Source organism: Lichenostomus cassidix, chromosome 12 (assembly GCF_008360975.1).
Source record: "Lichenostomus cassidix isolate B80296 chromosome 12, HeHo_3.0, whole genome shotgun sequence".
Classification (NCBI taxonomy): domain Eukaryota; kingdom Metazoa; phylum Chordata; class Aves; order Passeriformes; family Meliphagidae; genus Lichenostomus; species Lichenostomus cassidix.
In genome coordinates this window covers 2206709-2230653 of record NC_139493.1, presented here as the reverse complement: position 1 = coordinate 2230653, position 23945 = coordinate 2206709, and the positions used below count along the sequence as shown (strand labels likewise).

Here is a 23945-nt window from a genome sequence, read left to right as displayed (position 1 = left end):
CTGGAGTATTGGAAAACCTGCCCTGGATGTGTGTGATAAACCCCAGAACCCCTGGGCAGCAGGAAAGGGAATTCTGCCCCTGTGCCCTGCCCAGGTGAGACCCAACCTGCAGAGCTGTCCAGCCCTGGGGAACAGCAGCAGGAGGAGCTGGAGCTGCTGGAGAGAGCAGAGGAGGCAGCAGGATGAGCAGAGGGATGGAGCAGCTCTGCTGGGAGGAAAGGCTAGGAGAGCTGGGATTGTTCAGCCTGGAGAGGAGAAGCTTTGGGGTGACTGAATTGTGACCTTGCAGGGCCTGAAAGAAAGATGGAGAGAGGCTATTGACAAGGAATGGAGTGACAGGATAGAGGAATGGCTTCAAACTGCCAGAGGGAAGGGATGGATGGGATATTGGGAAGGAATTGTTCCCTGGCAGGGTGGAGAGGCCCTGGGATGGAATTCCCAGAGAAGCTGTGGTGCCCCTGGATCCCTGGCAGTGTCCAGGGCCAGGCTGGACAGGGCTTGGAGCAGCCTGGGACAGTGCAAGGTGTCCCTGCCATGGCAGGGGTGGCACTGGGTGAGCTTTGAGATCCTTCCAACCCAAACCCTTCTGTGATTCTGTGGCAGATGTTTAGCAGCTCACAAATACATCTGAGGTACTTGTGGCTGCTCTCAAACACTGCAGTGCCTCCTCTAACAATGTACTCCAAACTCTTCCACTCCTGCTCCAGACTCAAGGAGCAGCAGCATCTTCCCAGTGATATCTGTTGTTCAGGCTTGCTCTTGGTGATGGGATTTATATTCCCCATGGCTATCATCCAAACTCATCTGTTTTGGGGAATGTTTTTTTTTTCCTCCTCCTCAGTGCTACATTTTGCAGTGCAGCTATTACTGTCTCCAGAGGGTAGTAATTGTAAAATCACAAGATATTTAGCTTTAAGTTATGATTGCAGCATGAAACAGGCTTTTTTTCTGTTTTCCAAAATAGAGCAAGTAAAACTTCTTTTAATACACCAAATTCCAAGCTCTCGTCCAAACATACCCACTGTGCTGCTTGCTCTATTTCATTAGAATTGCTGGAGAAAGTTGGTGTGTATAGAAATCCAAGCCTGGAGGAGAACACTCTCCCTGTGCTCTCAGCAGCTGCCTGGGGCTTTCCAATTGCAGTTTAAGTGTTGTCTTTCAATTGAGCTTTTGCAGTAGAGCTTTTCTTGCGGCTCATTTTTCTGTGGTGGGATATGTCCAAAATGTTCCTGTTTTTGGAGCAGCTCTGTCCTCCATGGAGCTTTTCTGATCTCCTGGGATTGTCACCATCGGATTTATCCGATGGGATGATGTTTCTCCATGTCCCCAGCCAGGGATGAGGGGCTGCTCCTTGGGGTCCCAGTGTGGAGGGAGGAATACCTACCCTGATACACCCAGAGATTCCCAGCCTGGCAGTGCAGGGAAACACATGGAAAATCTGGACAAACCTGCCCAAAGCAATCACCACAACATTTTCTGAAAAGCTGGAAGAGCTCAGAGGGCTGAGAACACAACCACCACCACACAGCGAGGTGCACATCCTACTTCTGAGGTGTTCACCTGCATTGCAACCAAGAAAACAACATTTCTGCTCCTGAGTCACGATCAGGTGCATCAGTGTGATACTAAAAACCTCTGGTTTGTTCACTCGTTGGCTCTGTCAATGTTTTCCCCTGTTTTTCTCTCATCAGGAAAGAATTCAAATCGAAAATGGGACTCTCATCATCCTCATGCTGAATATGTCAGACTCAGGCCTCTATCAGTGTGTGGCAGAAAACAAGTATGACACGATTTATGCCAACGCTGAGCTGAGGGTGATCGGTGAGTAAATGTCACCAGAATGAGCAGGTACCCAGTAAAAAGGACACTCATTGAAAAAAAATTTGAACTTAAGAAGAGAGGAGACGAAATTCCACCTGGCAGTTCAAACCTGATGATATTTCTTTGCTCTTCACCCACATGGAAATGTGGTTTCTTTGGTTTAATTTCATGGCTTGTTTGGGGGAAGAATTAATCCATGTGTTGTCTTTTTTTTGTCACACATACAGCAGTTTAATGAATGCTGTTTCTTGCTTAGTTTGAGTTATTAATAGTTATTCTGCAGGTTTTAAAGGTATTTCAGAAAGCAGGGGAAATAGTTCTAGCTATAAACAAAGAGAATATGGCAAATATGGACATAAATAATGTGGAACAAGGAGTCTCCTTAATGATAACCAGAGATGAACAGGAATGGAATTTACTCATAAAACACAGACTTTAGGAGCACCCAATGTCTGGTGTTTCCTCCTCCTCCATGAGTGCATTTTCACACAAACTACTGAAAAAATAAACATATTCTCAGAAAACAGTGTAAGTTTATGAAAAGAAAGCCAGAGTAAAACTGCTTGTGGTGGAATATTCTCTGCAGATGAACACATGTGGCTGGATCACGTCTGGGAAGTTTAACCTACTCAGGGATCTTCCAGCACAGATTCTCCCAGCCTCCAGATTCCCTCAGGAAAGTTTGTCAGAGTGCTAGCTAGACACCTTTAGAAACAGAACTGGAATTCTTTGGTACTTAGATACATTTTTAATGTTAGCTTTACATTTACTTTTGCAGAAATCTAAAAACCAAAACGATTACTGAATTCACTGCCTGAAGAATTTGGCAAGTTCATTTAGCAACGTGTCAGCCACATTCTGCTCTTCTCTCTCCTTCCTTGTCCCCTTTCAGCTGCAGCCCCTGACTTCTCCAGAAATCCTGTGAAGAAGCTCTCTGTTGTTCAGGTTGGAGGGGAAGTTACAATCAGTTGTAAACCCAGTGCTTCTCCCAGAGCTGTTGTTTCCTGGAGAAAAGGCTCGGAGGTTCTGCGCCAGAACAAAAGGTATGGGCAGCAACCCGCGACTGGGCCCTGTGATTGTCTCTGTTTTAATGTCATTTAAAGATCACTGAAACACAGCTGGCTCAGGATTGCTTTTGACAGCTCATTGATGCCAAACTCGGATGCCAGAGGCCTCTTTGTCTGTAGAGAGGCCGTGGAGTTCTGTGGGTTGAGAACAGAGCCGGAGCAAATCCACGCTGGGAAATGTGTGATCCATACGTTTGTGCTCACCAGCACTCAATTCGTGGCAAGCCGTGGGGCTGGAGGGGATCAGCTTCCTGAGGAGACAGCCCTGGAGGCTCAGGGCAGCAGGATGTACCCCCAGGCTGAGGTGGAATTGCTCTGCAGCTGTACAGGCTGTGCAATAACCCCTGGAACCATCAGCCACCATGCCTGTCACTTCCATTTAGGCAGGGCTGAGCCACTGGCCCAGCACCTGGGACATGCCCTGCCCACCTGGTCTGGGCCACGAGGGCTTGGTGAGGATAATTCCTTATTTCTGACTTGCCATGAGCCGTCTCTATTATTATATTTCAGTGCTCTCAGGCACAGGGTGGGATTGTTGGGTTTGGTGGGATTGTTGGGGTTGGTGAGATTGTTTGGGTTGGTGGGATTGTTGAGGTGGACAACCCCCTAGCATTGGAATCTCTGATCCCTGTGGGTCCTTTCCAGCTCAAGCTATTCCACAATTCTCTGATTCCACACTAACGGCAATTAAATGGTAAAATATTAAAACCAGAGGGTCGTACTGACAGGAATGATGAATATTATATGCAACACAGAGCCCTGAGGATATTTCCATACACAAATGGAGACAGATGGATGAAATGGGCAGCAGTGTCTTCAGAAGTGCTGAGAATGTCTGAGAGTCCTCTCAGCATCTCTTTCAGCTCACAAATAGAACAGCAACCCTCTTTTGTCACATTCTGTTGTCAGGCTTTGAGAACTATAATCAGTAATTCATAAAGCTCTGGCAACTGAACGCCAGATTTCGCACACAGGACCAGTTGCTCAAGGAGGTTACTTTGGGTCACATCAGACTTAAAATGATTGTAATTCTTCAAAACATTATCCCAAACTGTGAGAAAAGAACTATTTCCCTATGCCATGCTGCAGGAATGTACAATGGAGATAAATCACAGGAGTATTTATGAAAGAAAGTGCAAATCTGAGAATTTTATAGAGGTACTGACAATGGAAAGGAAAAACTTGGGTGAGAAATCCATCCTATGGATATAGAAAACTCCCCAGTGACTTTTCCCCTTTTTCAACAGTGGCAATTTTATTTAACAGCTCATGATGAAAAACATTTTTCTAAACTAATATTTAATCAAACCTTTATTTGTATTTTGATCACATTTTGATTGTATGGTCTATTCCAGAGGCTGAACTAAGCCTGGATCTTAAGGTTCCACCACTCTGCTATTCCCCACCTGATTTACTGATAAAAAAAAAAATTATTTACACACTCCATACAGTATTTACTTGCGCTGCTGTATTAATTTACTAACAATAACTCCGAGCACACTGTAATTCCTGAGCATCCCAGAAGGCTCCTGCTGCTCGGCAGGAGTAAACAACAGGAGCAGGATTTACAAAGGGAGACAGTGTTTAAACTCTCTGCATGCACAGCGTTATTGCCAGGGTGGCCACTGGTGCAAAGTGGAATTTATGAGGCTGTTGGATTATTAAATGACAAACTGGCTAATGCCGTGGTTTAAAAGGAGGGGAAATAAATCATCTCTGCAGTGTTAGCCCAGAGATGTGTCTGACAGAAAACAAAATGAAAGAAGGGTTTGTGTGGTTGTAAAGTACATGGCTAATTAAAGTGCTGAAATTACACATCGCTTTGCTCATAAAGAGAGAGGGAACATGGTCTGCCTTCCTCCACGGATATTATTAAACACTGACAAACCCTTATTTCTGCTCCCATTTCATTGTGCTGCAATTATAACCTTTATGGGCTCCTTTTAAAAAAATATTCGGTGGGGTTATAGATGCTAAAAAGAGGAAATAGCAATCTCATGGAGTTCTGACAGCCAGACTGCAATGGGCACATTCCTAACTAAGTCAGATCACTCAGCATCTTTGGAATGATTGAGACAAATTCACTCTTTTGTTAAAGAAATAGTGCAGACAGACCTATGCCACCCAACGGGGGCAGAATATTCTTTCTTTTTCACCTTTTTCCTCTCCTTCCCAATAGTTTATTCCTGATAGTCCTGAATATGTGGCAAGCACTCTCCATGAGCAGCTGAACTCTTGATATCACAGGAGAACTTTGCTTTCTGTTAAATTCAGTTTGTGAGTGTGTAAAGAGAAGTGTGTTAAATGAAATACTAATAAATAGATCATCCACATCAATAGTTGCATACTTAAATATTTTTAATTGGATTTACTCTGAGGGTTTTTTTTTTTTATTAAGCATTTTTAACTTTTCAAAGCTGCAGTGTTTGGGCCCCTGCTATCTGAAAAATATCTTACCATATCTTGAAGGTTAATTTTCTGCATCTCTTGCCAGAGTTCAGCAGAGAAGATCCTCAGCCCTCAGTTCTCTTTTCAGGGCAGAGTTTCCTCCAGCCCCACTTGTCTCTCCCATCCTTTCTGTGGCTCAAACACATCATTTTTCATCTCTTTAGCAGTTTGTCTGATGGAATTTCTGTAAGGTATTTTATTGCACTTGAAGCACACATGGAAATACTGCAGAAAATGCCAGAATAATCTTTTTTTTTTCATCAGATGGTGAAATAAAGCCTGAACATAGCAGTACCAGATCCACTTATTGTTCCCAGCCCTCTCCACTGAGTGTCCTCCAAAATTTTCATAAATAACTTCACTCCACCCTTCATGATAAGGCTCATCCCCTGAGCACTGGGATTTCTCCATGGTCTGTGCTGCTGGCACCTTAGAGAGGCAATTCCAGGTTATCAGCTAGAGGAATACAAAAGAATTCCCCCAGCTGGCTGTTCCTGGCTGGTTTTTCCTGCTCCTTCCTCCTGTGATCCCAAATCAGCACATCTGGATCATCCAGCAGTTCAGCTCCAGGTGCTCTCCTGGGCACTTCACCCCTTTTTCGGGTCACACTCTGGAGAAATGGGGTTTGGGGAGCAAGGCCACCTCTCCAAGGGACAACAGCTTGGCCTTTGTGGAATTCATTACTTTTTCTGGTGTGTGCTGGGGGTTTGAGCTCAATGTAGGAGTGAAACACAACAAAAACTGAGCTTTATGCTCCAAACTCCCTCCGTGGGGTCTGACACAGATTCCAGCTATTTTCATGTGTGTCACATCCTCAGCACGTGCAACAGGAGTTTTCTTCATCTCCCTCCTCACTTCTCTCCTCTTGTATCCGCTGAGGAAAAGAAAGGGAAGAAAGGAACAATTCATATATTAAATAAAACAAATTTTCCAGTCTAGACACTGATCTCATCTCAAACGTCTGTCTTCGCGCCTTCAGCGATTTCAGATTCGGGACCCTCGTGGAAAACTTACTTTACAAAAATTCCTTTTGATGGAAGCATTTTAATAAATGGGAATTGGGCCTCGTTTTGCTTTGCCAGAGAGAGGTGCTATTCCCCCAGCACTGCCGTGAATGCATAGAAACATATGTGATTCACTTCACTCGGAATTTCAATGAGGAGAGCTGAGGGAAAACTGAGAAATGAGGTAGGCTGGAAGAATGCATTAGTCATATACAGCACTTTCCATGCATTAATAATCAGTAATAAGCAAATATCCATAATTTAAATTGTTTTTTGGGGCCTGGGCAAGAAGTGCGTTTAGGGATCATAAAATATGCTCAGTGCTTGTTGGCTCCAAGTGTTGCTTGTGGGACACAGTTCAGAAGCAGCTCCGTGAAGGATGGGAATGGCTCCTCTGCCATCAATAAAGGTGGTGAATTCTCTGTCCTGTGGCACACTTGGGTTTGGTGTTTTACGCTCAAGTTGTTGCCATCACTCCAGGGAAACATGGGAAAACAGTGGAGCACCGACGTGGAAAGCTGCGTTTCAACAGCACTGTGCAAAGAGAGCAGAGCAGATGTTGTGGCTAGGTGGGGAATTCTCTGGGAATTGCTGAGCCCTTGGAGCTGCTCTCCTGCTCCCAGGTGAGCAGCCAGGAGCCAGCAGGTTTCCTCAGGATTTGCTCCCAGCCCACAGGACCTTTCTGGGCACTCTTGGCCACCCTCTGCTCGTGCCTTCCTTGTGTTCCTCCTCTGTTCACTGCCAGCTTCCAAAGCCAGGAGCATTTTAACGAATTTAAAGGTTTTTTTGGGGGAAAAGGATTGTTTTGTGTCTGTGGATGGAATTAGACAAACAGGGAGTTAAAAGGTGTGCAGTTTCTCCCAGGGACAGCTCTGATCTCTGCTCTGGGACAGGGACAGGACTCAGGGGATGTGCCAGGGAGGGTCAGGTTGGATTTTGGGAAAGGTTCTTCCCCCAGAGGGTGCTGGCACTGCCCAGGCTCCCCAGGGAATGGTGACATTCCCAAATCTGCCAGAGCTCCAGAAGGTTTGGACAGAGCTGCCAGGGATGCACAGGGTGGGGTTTTTGGGTGTCCTTGTCAGGATTTGGACTCAATGATCCTGTGGGTTCCTCCCAGCTCAGCTCCTCCTGTGATTATTTGGTAAACAGGAGAAGTCCTCAATCCCCTGATCAAATACAACACACAAAATGTATTGTCAGTGAAGCAGCATTTCAGCTCCAACCAATTTGAGCAGAAATGTGTCAGGACAGTTCAGCAAACTTCAGGGAAACATTTCAATTACCAGAATGTCAACGCTGTTGGTTTAGCTTCAGAATATCCGTTATCCTTAAAAATAAATAAAAAAATCTGCCTGGGGAGGAATCAAGACCAAATGGATAGGAAATTCCAAAATTTGCACTAGTCTGCTAACAAAGGAGGAGATTGATGCCACTTGACTATTCTTCAGCTGAAGTCAATATGCAGCCTAAGGGAGTTATTTACTTTTCCTTGGCAGGTGCCTCCCTCTCAAATGAGACACCAAAGCTAGATGAGCAAAGCTGGGGGAATGGAAGCCATCCAGAGTGTCTGAAAAAACCCTCTGCTGCCTTGAAGTCAAAGCAGATGAGTAGCACAGGCAAAGAGGAGCTTTGCTTGTCATGCTGCTTAGTGCCACAAGCCACCCTGCTTTCCTCACCCACTGCTTGCACATAAAATACCCCAAATTTGTATGCAGGTGCTATTTGCACATAAAATATATTTTTCTTATGACATTGCAGCACTTACTATTCTATAGCCAGCTTTCTGCAGCGATGCAGTTGGGTGAATAGCACTGGGATATTAATTTTACTATTATTTTATTTTTTAAGTCTGGTTTTTGAAGCCTGGATTAAGTGTGTCTCTGTTTTTATCCTCCTTGCTTTCCCACCACGAGGAGCTCTGCACAGCTTTGATGAGATGCCTTAACCCTTCTCTCTTATCAGTGTCTGTGTGCTTGTAAAGAAGTTCATTTCCTATTTTAGTATTTAAATAGAGCACTTGAAGTGTGGGCATCAGCAATCAGAGCAATTCCAGCTATCTCAGACACCACTGCTGGAAGTCAACATGAATACAAATTAAGCTTATCTGTTGATGAAATCCCACTTTTGCTGGGGGAACCAATGGGATTGATTCCCCATCTGCTAAATTTGATTAATCACTTCGGCTCCACTCCCTGCCCACAAACTGATTGACAGGAATCAAAAGCACAGATTCACCTGCCTGCTTTCAGTGCTTGGTCTGAACTTACTTATTAAGACATGAAAACTCCTACGAAGCCTGGGGTCGCCGTTTAGGGTTGTTTTTTATCTCTGAAGCCATACATTTGGTGCTAACCAGACAAACCCCACCCTCACACCGCTCCAGAGAGAATGCTGAGAGCTGCAGAAAGTATTTGCTAGCTAAAAATATCCAAGGCTGGGCTCACAGTGGTCCTGGTTTCAGAGGGAACAGAAAAGAGAAGGGTGTTGCAGAGGATGGGATCTGCAGCTCCAGTGTATTTATTGAGGATTTATCCCCTCAGCAGGGAAGTTTGTCTGGTTTTGAGATTGGCTGTGGGCATTTTCCAGTGCCACCTCCAGAACAATGCCCTGGGTCTCGGAGGAGCATCACACATGGCAGCTCTCCCAGGAATCACCAAAACTGGTGATGTTGGCAGATGGGAAGATTCCCAAGCAAAGCATTGTCAGAAAATATCTCAAACTGTTCTGAAGTACCTTCAGTCTTTCCTTGTTTTCCATGTTTCTGGTTATTTTGTTCTTGTCCCCTACACTGAGGTGAAAGCAGGGAAATGGTAAATCTGACTGAGAGACAAGGAGGGAGATAAAGAGAAGGAAAACCAGGCACAGATGATGGGAAGGAAAAGGCAATATTTTGTTTTTCCTTCTTTATCTTATTTTCCTTTGTTTTCCCCCTTTCTTCTCTGTCTGCTCTGTTTCCATTTGAGGTCAAGGTTCTGCAGAGTGATGAGGAGGCAGGAGGGGAACCCTATTGCTACCTGACCCAGGCAGCAGGCAGAGGGTTTTGGTGCAAGGAAGGGAGGAGAAAAGGGCTTTTCCTTTATTTTCCTCTCCTTGGAGAGTTTCCCAATGGAACAAGCCAATAAACCTAATTTCATCCCAGATTGCTCAGTGCTCAGTGCCAGAGTTTAGCACATCAGATAACGTGAGCAAGGAGGAAGCAGATGAAGCAGATGTTCTCACGTGAAAGAGAGGAGGAATGACAACCTCGTGCTGCTGGATTTATCACAGCTCCCCTCTGCATGACACCTCTCTGACAAAATTGGAAATTGTTCCCATCGAGTCAGGGCAGCTTTGTAGAGAGGAGCCTTTCCAAGGGGTTGTCCTGCATGCTGAGATGTCCCAGGCAATCTGGAACAAGGAATTGCATCAATGCCAACCCCAGGGAGTGTCAGTGCTGTGCTCTCTCCCTTCCAGCCAGGGTCCTGTCCCTGCTCCTTGCACATTTCCTGATGGATGTTCAGGACTCCATCCAAAGCCAGCTAATCTCGTTGGATTTTTTCCAGTGAGCAGGCTGGGAATCAAGATTCCTGATTAGGAGTCTGCTCAAAAAAATAATGAGATAATGCAACCTTCTGTGCTTCTCTTCCAGTCCAAGTTGTGCTGCCATGCACATCATTGCTGCTGGGGGTATTGCTGCAGCATCCAAAATACCAGTGTGGGGTGGAAAACATTCACCACGTTTGGGAAACATGCACCAAATTTTCTGCACAGGCACCAAATCAAAGATTGTGATCCCCAAAGTCCTCAAAGAAAGTGTAACATGAGAGGGAACAGATGAGGGTGTGTTGAGGAGGTGATAAAAAATGAGATATTGACACAGAATATCCCAGGCTGGAAAGGATCCACAAGGAGCAGCAAAGCCCAACTGCTGGCTCTGCAGAGGACAAACATGATGGGCAATTTCTAGCCATGATGAACAAAGAAGCTTCCAGAAAGGGATTTCTGGGCTCATTTGAGCTCAGAGTCATGTGAGTGAGAGAACAGGAACAGCACCCTGAAAAAGTGGCTGTGCTTGGCCAACATGAAGGATCTGTAGGAGGCTGTGAACACCTCTGGTTTGTCCATGGGACTTTGGTACAAAATAATGCTGCTATTTCATTGCTCCTTTGCCACAAGAGCTAAAAATCTTCTCAGGTTTTCAGAGAAAGGAAAATCTGGAAAAGGCAAGGAAAAGCTGAAGGGACACACACGAGTGACAGCATGTGACTCACGCATCAAAAAGACAGAAACTTCCTATGCTCTGTGCTATTTTGAGCAAGGATGTGGGTCTGGGCTGCAGTGAGCCACACACACTCCCCATCATTGTCACTTATCTGGGCACGAAATCTCCAGCCCAGGGAGGATTGTCCCAGGTTTCCTGCAGCCCCCTGTGCTTCTGAAATCTGTTCTGACAAGGAGAGAGGGAAGCAGTTTCCTGCAAGGGAACGAAACTCCCACACAGAGGGTAATTCAGGCCTTCTGTACTGTTTAAATTCGACTTAAGTTCCCATATTAAGGGCTTAGTTTTACATCTGGAGCGAATTTGGTTGCGGGAAGGGCTGAGTCAGACCTCCTGATAGTCTGGATCATCAAAACGGTGATGAATGGTGGGATTAGAGCAGTGGCAGCATGGACATCCCACCCTGTGCTGGAAGAGCTTTTATCTGATGTAATGGAGTTTCAAGGATTTCATAAAGCCAGCAGAACTTGGGAGATGGAAAAATTGGCAGCTGTTTTATTTGGCAGTTCAGTTCCTTTTCTATTTTTCTTTCCCATACACACAGAGGTGCTGTTGCCCAGTATTCCCTGGCTCCAGGTTCTGGGATGGATCATTCCAAGAGATTTGGGCACAGGGGGGTTTTGTCACTTTTTCCTTTGGCCATCACAGAACATCTGCCTCACATTTAATCCTCGAGTGTTTTACAGACAGGGCAAAACAATTTGGGTTATTTTATGTTAAAGGCTCCCGAAAATCCTGTATTTTCTCTGGAATCTTTCTGATGGAGTGTAGCTCAGTTCAGATGTCTGTATATATTTACATAAATAAATATTTGTGGTCCCAACTGCAGAGATTTGATGCAAAAATTGTTCTATTTTTAGGAAGAGGGGGTAATTTCAAGAAATAAGAGGGAAAACTTCTAGCATCACATTCTATAATTTCTAATAATATTATTTTCGACAGCATTTTAATAAGACTATTCAACCAGATTGTGTAACTTTGTTTTGATCCAAACAGTTAAAAGATTATAGTGGCATTTATTTGATTTCCAGTTAATTGTCAGTCAACCCTGAAGCTCATTTATATCAGCATGCAGATAAGGAAAATCTTTTAAGCATAGTTTATTAAATGGCAACACCATTAGCATACAAATGAGGCTCAGGATAGAATAAACAGGTACAAAGATCATTACCATATGATACAGACAGTCAGATCTCAGATGGGACTCGCTGGGACCTTTTCAAAAATACCAGGGCTGTCAGCAGCAGGGACAAGTCATTCACTCAGCCAAACTTTACTCACATTTCCATCTGCATAAATCCCTGGTAATTCCGAGTCACTTGGGAGCTCTGCTCGTCTTTCTGCCCCTCACTCAATTCCCTTTGTAGTTCCTAACGCAGCTTCTCCTGCTCCTCAATCTTTGTAAAATTAGAGGAGTCAGATATTGTCTCAGTGTCTGGCAGTGTGTCTGGAGAAATTTATAAACAATATATCTTTGCACAGGCTGGAAATAAAGAGGGGGTTTGCTCCTGAGCAGCAAAGGGAAGCTGAGCAGACATGGTTTCAAATAGGATTTCTCAGATAATAAAAATTACTTTGCCTCTGATTTCATCAGATCTGGATTCCTCCCTTTTTATCTGCAGGTGCCACGATGAGGCTTCAATAACGCTGGGAGGTGTCAGATATTAGAGGCAGACAGGAGACAAGAAAAAGGGAATCTTTACAAAGTCCCAGGGTTACTTTATTTGGAAAGGAATTACGCCCTTGAAGGGAGAGCTGTCCTTCCGGCGGTGCTGAAACCTGCCGAATTCAGCCCAGTTTCACACCAATCCAGCTCGAGATTTTGATGGGGATTTCAAAGCCCTTTGCTGTTTGAATCCATGCATTTCATATCCATGAATTATCATCCTCCTCTCCCGAAAACACATTGGCTGAACAATGCAGCAGTGCACAGAGCTACCCCTGCTGCACTTTCAAATCTAATGACTTGACACCTCTTTCTTTTCTCAGATTTTATGTTTTCCATCAGCCCCGTTAAATACATATTGTTCTTTCATGCTCTTAAGATCAAAGCAAATAGCCATCAACAATCTTTTGTTCACACGAGACAACACATCCGGGGCTGGTTTGTTTAGCCTGCTTAATTAAAAGCTGCACCTATCATCCCTGCTTGATTTCTCAAGTTCTTTACTTAAAAAGTATGTGTGACAATTTTAATGAGCTCTCACTTCTTCCCCACAGCCTCGTGGCTTCTGCACAAACTTTGCAAACTCTTCCTTTTTGAACATCACACGGAGCTCTGGCTGCAGGAGATCCTGGGGAGGCTGTTTGTTTTCCCTGCCTGCACGTGGTGCTCAGCTCATCTCATCTCATCCCCTGGAGGAGTCACTCAGAGGGGAATTTCAGTGTTTATATGTGATGGGTTTAGAGCAAAACAGGGTCAGGTTAGATTAGGAATGAGGAAGAAATATTTCACTATGCAGGTGACAAAACACTGCCACAGGGTGCCCAGAGAAGCTGTGGCTGCCCCTGGATCCCTGGAAGTGTCCAAGGCCAGGCTGGACAGGGCTTGGAGCAACCTGGGATGGTGGAAGGTGTCCCTACCCATGGAACTGGATGGTCTTTAAGGTCCCTTCCAACCCAAACCATTCCACAATTCTATATTGAATAACATTTCTGGGTATTCCTAATTCACCCTGGCATGCAGGAACCTTGTATGAATAGACAGAAGTGGATTTCCATCTCTCCTTTTCCTCACAGCAGCCTGCTTTAATTGAGCTTCACCCAGGGGTAGCAGCAGGCAGAAGCACAGGAGGCAGCAGGACTCTGATCAGAATTGGAGCATTTTGTAAGTCAGAGATGCCAGCCTGCAGTTAGGCTTGTGCTTAAGCAATCCCTTGCTGCCTGAGGGCTTTATGAACAGCTGGGTCTTGAGCTCTTCCTTCTCCTCCTTCTTTCACAGGGATGCATTGATCAGATCTGCCTCAGATCTTGTGCTTTTCAACCCTTGACAGCATTTATTTACTCATTGAGAGAAGTCCGGTTTTCCGGGCAGACAAAATATCCTCCTTGCTTTGTGTTGGACAAGTTAAACTTTCCTGTCTTGTCACAGCGCTTGGAATCACTTTGTCTCGTGATGCAGCTGCTCAGAATTATTGCCTATAGACTTCACACAGCCTCAAATGTTGTGAAAAGGAATGTTTTCCAGCGAGCCTTTCAGCAGGTGAGACGTGCCTTTCACAGCTTCTTTTTAAACCGTTGCTCAGAGCTTGATCCAAAGCCCATTAAAGGCAATATTCCCATTGCCTTTGGCATCACAGCTCCCTGATTTGAAAGAGAAATGGGAGAGGACAAAGTGCAGCCTCTCTGAAGCCACCCAGGGCAGGAAGTCGTGGCTCTGAGGGATTTCAGGGCGACTTTGCTGCTCTTGGCAACTGGGGCAGCGTTTCACAGGGCTTTGTTGTTTTTCTTCTTGCATTTGAAATGCATCATCTTGATTTTCTGCCGCGCTCTGTCTTCTCATCCCTCTCCTGACACAGACCTCAGGACAGCTGGAAATGTCTCACTTTTTTTACAAACCGTCTTTAATTCCCTTCCCCACTAAACTAATTACTGTGGAGTCCTTTGTGCTCTCACACAAATTGTGCCTGAGTGTCTTATTTACTGCTGGCTCTAATTGTCGTTAGGTAGCCTGACCTGTTTCAAACAGCTTCTCTTCAGCACATTTTCTCTCTGCTAAGCTCCAGTTTGATCCATGGAAAGAGCCATTCCATCCTCAGCCTGCCCAGCCATTGAAATATTGTTTCAGAGCAGCATTTCTTCAGATCAAACGTGGCACTGTCAGCTCTTGAGTGGCTACAAACCCCTCTGGGTGGCTAAATGAGAGAGATGGGAATTATCAAGGTCTCGATTCATCATGGAGAATACAGGGATGAAAAATCTGAGGCATGACCAAACTTCAGTGGCAAAGCTGTAACCAGAATCCACAGGGGTTGAGACAGAGCTTTCAAAGCTTCTCCCCTTTGCTATTCTCTGTTTTGCAGACTGTTTTTTTCCTGTGTATTTACCTACACTGAAGCTTTTGGGGACTGAGATTGTGAGATTTTTTTCTTTGCTTTATGCCACTTCTGGATTTTAATTTGCACCTAAGAGCTTTCAGGTGAAAATGCAGTAAAAATAACAGGTCATCAATATTTGATGGAGAGAAAGACACCGAGGTGGCTCGTTATAAATTATTATTCAGGTACCCAATTTGTGAACATTTGCTGATTCACACTGGAATCTCTTTGGATGCTGTTTGATGAGCACCATATGTTACCCAGCCACTCAACTGCATCCCCTGTTTTATCACCAGCAGTTTTGCTGCTGCCTGGTGCAAGCTGAGGTGAGGAAATGCATCATTAATGCAAAAAAATATTGCAGGGGCAGAAGGGGAATCCTTGCAAATGTTTCTTCATACTCAAAGCTGCCTTTGACATGGAGTCACAGGTGTGTCCTCACACACCTTTCCCTAAAATCCAGCCTAGCCCTCCCCTGAGGGTTTCATTCATCCTCCATTCATCCTTCCTTATCCAAAAAATATCACCCAGCAGACACAACTCTGTATTGAAGAGTGGACTTTGCTGCTCCCTGGTTTTGCCCTGCCCCAGTTGAATATGATGGATTATGAAACCTGAATTTATTTCCTCCCTGCACCACAAGTACAAACCAACAGCTGCTGCAGGACCTGGTGATTATTGCCAAGGAAACAAAGATTTTCCATTCAAGCCTAAATCCCTTCCCCTCTCAGCTCCACACCCCAGTGCCAGCTAAATTCACCTTGCCCTGCTCAGGAGAACACCTCTGGGCAGGGAAAGGTCAGAGGAGTGTGGGAGACATGAAATTAGGGGGATATAAGCAAGAAGATCACCAGAAATCCAAGTTTAGTGCTTCTCCTCCCCAGCTGGGAGTGTAACAGAAACAGGACAAGGCCTGATGTGTGTTCCACCTGCAGCTACAAGTGTGGAAATGACAGAAAGGAGAACAGAAACACACTGTGATGGGTTTTTTTTGTGTGTTTAATGGTTCTGATGCTACTGCCAGCTCCAACTTCTGCTCCTGTGATTGTTCATTTCCTTTAATAATTCAGCACATCACCCAATCTTATGTTGTTAGTAATAAATATTAAATACCCAAGCTGTGATGCATGAATTAGATATTTTCTATTTTATGAAAGGATTCTTGTATTAGAGTTGAATGTCAATTAAATGAGGGATATAAAAAATGATGCAGTGCTGCTGCGAGTGAATGGAGCCTGGTTTCCTGTGGAGTTGTGACTTTCACTGGATTTTTTTTTTACTGTAAGGAAATGTGGCATTTGGGTGCAGATTCTCTGATGCTTGTTGAGCACTAAGCTTAATGGCAAGAGGAGCTTCACATAGAGACCTTGACCCCATTTTTAGGCAATTTCCAGGAGCTTCATGTCCTAAATTTCCTTTAAACTCAGAAAAAAATTTGGTCGAGAAATTCCATATTTACCAGGTGCAGCAGGTGGGTGTTGGTTATAAAAAAAACCCAGAACGTTACCAAGTAATATTTTCTGTGCTAAAGTTCATTTTTCAGCTAATTCAGCTCTCAGTTTTAAATCCCCTACTTTCAGATGTGTGTTCTGGGTGTTTCTGAAGAAAATCCCCAAAATCCTGAAATCCTGCCCTGGCATGTGCCAGCAGGAAGGTGCCAGGCACACAGTGACAGTTCATCCAAGGAAATCATGTGCCAATCTCTGTCCTGATTCCACCCTAAAACATCTCATTAACGTGAAAAAAAATATATGAACCAGCTTAAAAATTAATTTTGTCCATAAAACAAAAGTGGTTCTGAAATTACCATTCAATGCAATTTTTCCCAGTTCTCTGCAAAGTGATACAAACAGCTCAGTGACTCCAAGGTGGTTTGAGGGCCCTGGGAGACAGTGATGGATTTGATTTGGTTCCTTGGCTTGTGAGGTGGCATTTGAGCATCTCAGCCAGTCTGATAATATCTTTTAATAATGCTGACAAAATTCCACAGGCAGCTGGGCTCACACACAACCTTAGCTTGCCTTAGGAACACTAAGATCTGTAAAAAAAACCCAAAAACCTCTCATGGTAAAAAATAGCAAAATTAAGTAGCAAGTTGTGTCTTTCAACATTTTCCTGAAACTCCAGATTTTGCTATGAGAAAATCACCTGGATAATTAATGATCAAGCCCAGTATGCCAACAGAACATTTCTAATATAGAAATTAATAAGCAGCAGAAGTGAAAATTAGTTAACACATATTCAGCTTGCTGTAGAAGCGAAAAATCATAATGGAAACGTTTAAATATTAAAAGTAGCGTTGCATTTGTGTTATTATTCCTCTACCAGAAATCTTGTATTCCTCTTTTTCTATCGTTGCAAATAAAATTTGTGAATTCCCCATCCCTGGCAGTGTCCAAGGCCAGGCTGGACAGGGCTTGGAGTAACCTGGGACAGGGAAGGTGTCCCTGCCATGGCAGGACATGGGATGAGCTCCAAGTTTCCATGCAATCCAAGCCATTCTGGCATTCCATAATTCTATTTTATTTGTTTTTCCCCAGGGTGGTGTTCCTGGAGGATGGCAGCCTCAGGATCTCCAACATCTCCAAGGCAGATGCTGGGGTTTACACCTGTGTGGCCACAAACCAGTTTGGAGCTGCCAGGAACTCAGGGAACCTCATTGTGAAAGGTATTTCAGCATTTCCTTCTTTTGGGGAACGAGATGAGCTTTAAAGTCCCTTCCAGCCCAAACCATTTCAGGATCCTCTGATTTTAATTTGCAACTTTTTGTTTCTTAATACCCTTGTTTTCAGTAGTATGATGACCTCCTCCCTAACTTTGCATCTGGCAAAAAAATCTTTTTGATATTCACCTCCTGGCAGAGCAATTAGCACTGCCAGAGCTCAGAGTGTGACCTGAGATTGGTCACAGCCAGCAGTGAAAACACCAAGAACTTCAGGCTTTCAGCAGCTCTGACTTCCTAAAGGTTCTTTCCCCTTTCACATGTCCCATACATCGCAGCAATATGGGAAAATCCCCATTAAAACATGAAAAAAACACATTATTTTGTTTGGCATTTATGAAGTTTATTAAAACACTGAGTAACAACGTGGTATAAAAATGATCTTGTTTGCAGGGAACATTTGTTTTTGTTTCCCCTCTGGAGAAGTTTGGGCTGTTCAATTATAGGCCTCATTGCTTCAGCATTATTTTCAACTGAAATGTCAGAACTTGGGAAAGCATAGCTAATGTGCAAATTAAGTTTATTGCTGCTCATTGAGTTGTTTATTCTTTGTGGGAGAAGTCTTTATTACACCTCCAGCACTCACAACATCTTCTCTCTTTTCTCCTCCGGAATGGGATTTGCCATATAATGCATGTTTGCTGTTGCTAAGCGAGATGGATGGGTGAGGCAGAACCAAGAGCTTTTAAGAAGCTTTTAAAAAGTATTTGAGGTGGAAGTTTTGAAGACAAGCCCATAAAAAAAAGCAGAAAATATCACCCAAGTGAACATTCTGCATTAGTGGGGATGAGGGGGATACAAGGACAGGTGCAAGAGGATGGCAACACCATAATAAATTAATGTACCTTTGTTATCACTACTAAAAAACACATCTCATGCCCAAGCTCTGTAATTCCCAAAAGGACAGATTTCAATGTTTATTTGGTGAAGACAAATAGGTTCATGACAGTAATAAAGGAGTTTTCTTATGATAACAGCAGCGTCCAGGGCCAGGCTGGACAGGGCTTGGAGCAGCCTGGGACAGTGGAAGGTGTCCCTGCCATGGCAGGGTGACACTGAATGGGATTTAAGGTCACTTCTGACCCAAACCATTCCAAAATTCTGTGATTTCCGACACCAGGAGCTGCTGTGATGAGCACTGAACTAACACAGCTCACGCTCATTTCCTTCTCCTCCTCTCGCATTATTTTCAGAACACATTAATATTGTTGAAGAGATTCTGCTCTCATTTTCTACATGTGTCTAAATTCTCACCATTTTATAACACTTTCATGCACAAGAGCTTTATTCAAGGGAATTGCTTACAACAAAGTGGTTGTTATCTCTAATCTGTCTGCCAGTCATGTCAACAAAACTGAAGCCATGTAAACCTGTTTCTTTCCCCTTCAGTGAGCTGATATTTCCATTTGTAAGAGCTGCAAGTTTGGGTCTCAGTGTAATGGGTTAAAAATGACCAAATAAATAATTTTCCTGCCTGGGAACCTCTTTGAAGCTGCAACATGAGTAGTGCTGGGGAGTAAAGCACCACTAACGTTCATAAAGATTAAGGATGCCAATGGATAAAGTAAGTGGAGTTGAGCAGCAATTGTGCTTTTGCAGCAGTTTTTGGTCAGGAGAACTCTTCAAGTTTGAAGAACCCTGGAAACATTTTCAAGAGTTGTAATAAAGTCTGCACTTTTTGACTGAAATCCTAACTATTGATTATGGGCTTTATGAAGTCATATAATTTAGGGTGTTCCTAATATAAATATTAACTAATTTAGGGTGTTCCTGGGACATCTGCTCACTCCCAGGCACACAGCATGGTGGTGGGGCTGGTGCTGCCACAGCAATGATCTAAAATCATCGCTGGATCAGAGAGAATTCCCTTTATTACAGAACATTTGGGCCAACTTGAAATCATTTCCCAAAACTCCTTCAATAACTGCTCTTTTTATAAGCGTTTTAATTAAAAACATTTTTTTTTTGTCTCCTCAGACAGGACTGTCATTACCATTCCACCTTCTGACACAGATGCAACAGTAGGAGAGAGCATTGTCCTGCCATGCCAGGTGTCCCATGACCCTTCCCTGGACGTGCTGTTCTCATGGGAATTCAACGGCCAGAGAATTGAATTGAGCAGAGGAATCCATCACTTTGAAAGGATTGGAAGAGTGAGTTTCCCAAAGTCCTTAATGAAACCCTTTGCCACAGTCTGGCCACGACACAAATGTTTATCATAATTCCTCCCTCGCTGTTTATATGCCTGGCAAATCACTGTTTCTTTACAAGGGCTGCAACCATTTATTTTGCTTCCCTAAATTTCATAAAGGCGCTTGAGTTATTTGTGAAGCCATAATAAAAATGTTCCCATGAAAGAAACTGATGATAGCTATGAATATTTTAATTTAAAAGCTGAATTTTTTATTAATATTGAGCAATTTATAAAAATGCCCAGTACGGAAAGCATGTTGTGAGTGATTAGTTTACTTTTTTTTTTTTTTTTATCTCTCCAGGAATCTGCTGGGGATTTGATGATAAGAAATATTCAGCTCCATCATTCTGGGAAATATGTGTGCATGGTGCAAACTTCTTTAGACAGGCAATCTGCAGCAGCAGATATAATTGTGAGAGGTATGTCTGTAAGGGAGACAACTCAGATCTTCTGGAGGAATCAGGAATTCTTAACATCAGCTGTTGTTTAAATGATTCCCAGGATATCAATTCCACATTTCAGTAGTGGAATGCTTTATATCTTGTAGTCTTGGGCCCAGAATTGTGGTCAGCATGACCCTGGTGTTGGACCAGCCTGGGGAAACCTGTGCAGTTCTGCCATGGTCTCTTTGGAAAATGAAATTTTCTGGCCACACAGGTCAGAGGGAAATCCTCTAGTTTCAGCAGTGTCACCATTTCCTGCAGGCATCCCTGGGTCACTGTGCAGGCTGGGAAAATCAAAAGACCTCATTCCTTTCCCCTATTTGGAGATAATATGAAATAAAATTTTCTAACTCAACTTTCTGCTGCCAGCAGTGAGGAAATGCTGTCATGGGAGCAGATCTGTAAACCCTAAGAGAAATGAGAAATCTGTGTAGTGCACCACCCTGCATTCTTTCTAAACCTCACTTCTGATTAAATTCAGTAGGAATTCTCAAAATGTTCAATGGCTCAACAAAAGACAACATTGGGTGCCTTCTTTTGTCAGGCAAAAAAAGAAATCATTCCTTTGTTTGTAGTTTTCATGTTAGCGACATCAAGACATTAATTTTCCTGACTCGTAAAAATGTAACCCAGGCATGGAGCCATCATTTAGAGATTGTGCTGCTTTTATGACACTGCAGCTTCATGAATAATTCCCCTGACTTGAGAAAGTAAAGAGTTGCCCAACCCATTCCAGCGGTGAATCTTCTCTTCCCAATACCTTCCTCTTAAAATGCTGATCGTGTCAGGCCCCCCAGGTCCACCAGAAGATGTTAAAGTTGAACATGTTTCTAGCACGACTGCTGGCTTATCCTGGAAGCCTGGGGTAGATAACAACAGCCCAGTGCAGATCTACAGCGTCCAGACCAGGACTCCCTTCTCGGTGGGATGGCAGGCAGTTGCCACAGGTGAGAAATTGGGGACTTGCCTTGGATTTTTTTTAATTATACTGTAATTTCTAAATGCAATTAATTACATCAAAAATCCATTGTTGGTGTCCTGCTTGCCTTCAGCTCCTGAGGTCATTAATGGCAGGACTCACAAGGCCACAGTGGTGGATTTAAGCCCTTGGGTTGAGTATGAATTCCGAGTGGTTGCCAGCAACAGCGTTGGGATTGGGGAGCCGAGCAGACCATCTGCTCTCCTGAAAACCAAGGCAGCAGGTAAGGCTCTGCTTTCTGCCATTTGCCAGCTCCCAGGGGTGGGGATTTCACTGCAGCAGAGCCACTCAGTCCCACAGGGTTATTTACCCAATTCCATGAGCAGGGAGTCTTCAACTAGACCATGGTACTGGATGTGGCTCTGAACAGCCTGAGCTGGTGGAAGATGTCCTTTCCCATGGCAAGGTTGGAGTGAAATGATCTTTAAGGTCCCTTCCAACCCAGACCATTCTGGGATTCCATGATAAAGGCTGGAGTTAGCCCATGCTCCTCCCTTTGATATGTCCCAAATGGCTGAACACAACCTTTCACTCAAGCAGCTAGGGAGAAACATTTGTGTTCTTCCAATTAAATCCAAGTTTTTACCCTACCCAGGGTGAAATAATTTCCCAAATTTTCCATCGTGAAATCATGACTCCAGTGTCTGGAAATCCCAGCACAAGCCTTGGCTGCTGAGGTGTTTCATATCTGAGCATCAGTAGGAACAGGATATTGGCTTTAACTGTGGATATTGGAGGAAATAAATGACAGTATCCAAAGACCAGTGAAGCCATCAGCTTCCACTGACTCCAGAATGAAATCCTTACTCTCTCTCTGTCTGACCTTTACTCATTTATCTTCTGGGAGTTGGAACCTCACAGGAAGCAGCATCATTCCTGGGTGACCAACACTGTCAGCCCTCTGACCTGCTTAGTTTGGTACCATTTATTTGCAGCCCAAATGTTGGGTTTGTTTTATGTTCCTCCCAGCCCCCTGCTTATCAACTCTCTCCCACCTATAAAATCAGTATTTATAGGTCGGAAAGCAGTAAAATGGAAGCAGCTTTTACAATCCACTTTCTCTTCTCTGTTTATCTCATTTGCCAAGCTCAGGAGTTTGGCAAGCTGCAGTTCAGGACAGAACTCAAAATACAGTATTGTACATTATGCAGAAGAAAATAATTTTTTTTTTTTTTTAGAATGTGGAATCTATTTGTTCCTGGGAATAGAATCCCAGAATGGTTTGGGTTGGTAGGGACCTCAAAGACTATCTAGTTCTAACCCCCAGCACCTTCCAGAGGAGGTCAGATTTTTTAAATTTTCCAGCAGAGCAGCACAAATATATATTCTCCATTACATGACAGATCACGAAGCCCAAACTAATCTTGAGAAGGTTTTTGTTGCTGTTACCACCGTGGGGCTTTGTAAAGTGGGATATTCAAAACCATACAGCCAATGGAAGCTTTCATCTTTTAAAGCTTTTATTTATTTATTTGTTAGAGGGATTCACAAGAGTGGGGCTGCAAGGAGAAAGAAACAATAAAATTATTGTTATTTATCATGGCAATAACGTAAGGAAGATTATTTCCTTACAGTGCAGCTCTGTCTGAAGTTTCACAAAAGGGGCAAGAAAGACTCATTTCAGGTTTGAGTTGCTTAACCCCTTCACTACTGTTAACCATTCTGCCTCAAAACAGAGGGAAATAACAACTTACCTTAATATTTTAATCAGAATAGGAAACTGAAAGCAGCAGGACAGTGTGGACACCAAATGCCTTGCCAGGAAAGGGCGAATTTGAGCTCTGCTGTTATAATAACTATTTTGCCAGCTGAAATCTGAGCATTAGTAGATTTGTGGATGCAAACGAGCCACTGTTCATTTCATTAAAATGGAGCTGAGAATTAATTGAGCCTCTGTTGGTGCACTCAGCTGTAAATTTTCATCTGTTTCTCAACTCTGACCCAGTTGAGGCTCTGCTGAGCAGTAGCACAAAATTTTCCCCATGCAAATGTAGTGAGTACTGAACACATTTAACACATGAGCTAATTGAGCATCAGTTGGTTCATGAAACAGTGGAACACCAGGCTGGAAAGTTTGTTTTGCATTTTCCATGCAGTTCTTGTCAGTCTGAGATTATTTGCCTCTGATGTGCCCAAAGACATTGATTGTGAGTGACAAAATTGAACAGCTCTGCAAAAGCCTCCAGAAGAGCCCAGACTGTTTGCACTTGCACTCACTTTTATGGCTGCACAGCAAAATTATCCTGAAATTCCTCCCATTTTTAGAGGAGGAAATCAGATAAAGATTTATATATGGACTGGATTCTGGACATTGTAATGGTTGGCTTCAACTGCTGTGAATTTAAAGTACCTTTGCTTTTATTGCCACCCCTGGAGCTGGGCTAATGCATTTGTCAATGGGAAGGGCAAGAAGATATGGCAAAACTTGCCCAGAATCTCTGAAAAAAGCTTCTGAGGTGCACTTATTTCTCACCCTACACATTAAGTTTTCAGAGAGTGAGAGCTGAATGGAGGGAATGAAAAAACAAAATTGAAATTTCTAAAGAAAGGGTTTGCAGATGGCACCAGCCCAAATGTCCTACAGAGGGTTCCTGTCTCTGCCAGTTCCAGGGATGTTCTCTTTTTTTATACTTCTACAGCAGCTGGAAAAGAGCATGGTATCATAAAACCATAGAATGGTTTGGGTTGGAAAGGACCTCAAAAAGGAGCAAGAGGCAGGAAATGCTGATATTCTCTTTGCCTCTCCACCATGAGCCCTTTGAGTGATGAGAAGATCCTTCAACCTCAACACAATTTGATCCAAATCCTGTATATCTGGGGAATGCTGGAGAAATCCAGCCCTAATCAAACAACTTTTGGACACTTGCAGTCTTGGGAGAAAGAGAAAAGCAAATTGCAAGTACTGAATTTGCTAAGAAAAGCATACAACCAATTAAAAAAATTAATATATTGCTCCAACAACATGTTTACTG

The 23945-nt window shown here is 43.6% G+C and overlaps 1 protein-coding gene across 2 annotated transcripts in view; it reads left to right on the top strand.

Moving 5' to 3' along the window:
* The window catches only part of LOC146431531 (contactin-6-like), a 122622-nt gene that overhangs the window by 87609 nt on the left and 11068 nt on the right, over positions 1-23945 (top strand). For both annotated transcript variants that reach the window (XM_085072262.1, XM_085072263.1), the window contains exons 10-16: positions 1692-1821; positions 2714-2864; positions 17176-17303; positions 19335-19510; positions 19853-19970; positions 20783-20941; positions 21047-21196. In XM_085072262.1, the coding sequence (XP_084928388.1) occupies positions 1692-1821; positions 2714-2864; positions 17176-17303; positions 19335-19510; positions 19853-19970; positions 20783-20941; positions 21047-21196 (1012 nt within the window). The remainder of the gene's footprint in view (positions 1-1691; positions 1822-2713; positions 2865-17175; positions 17304-19334; positions 19511-19852; positions 19971-20782; positions 20942-21046; positions 21197-23945) is intronic.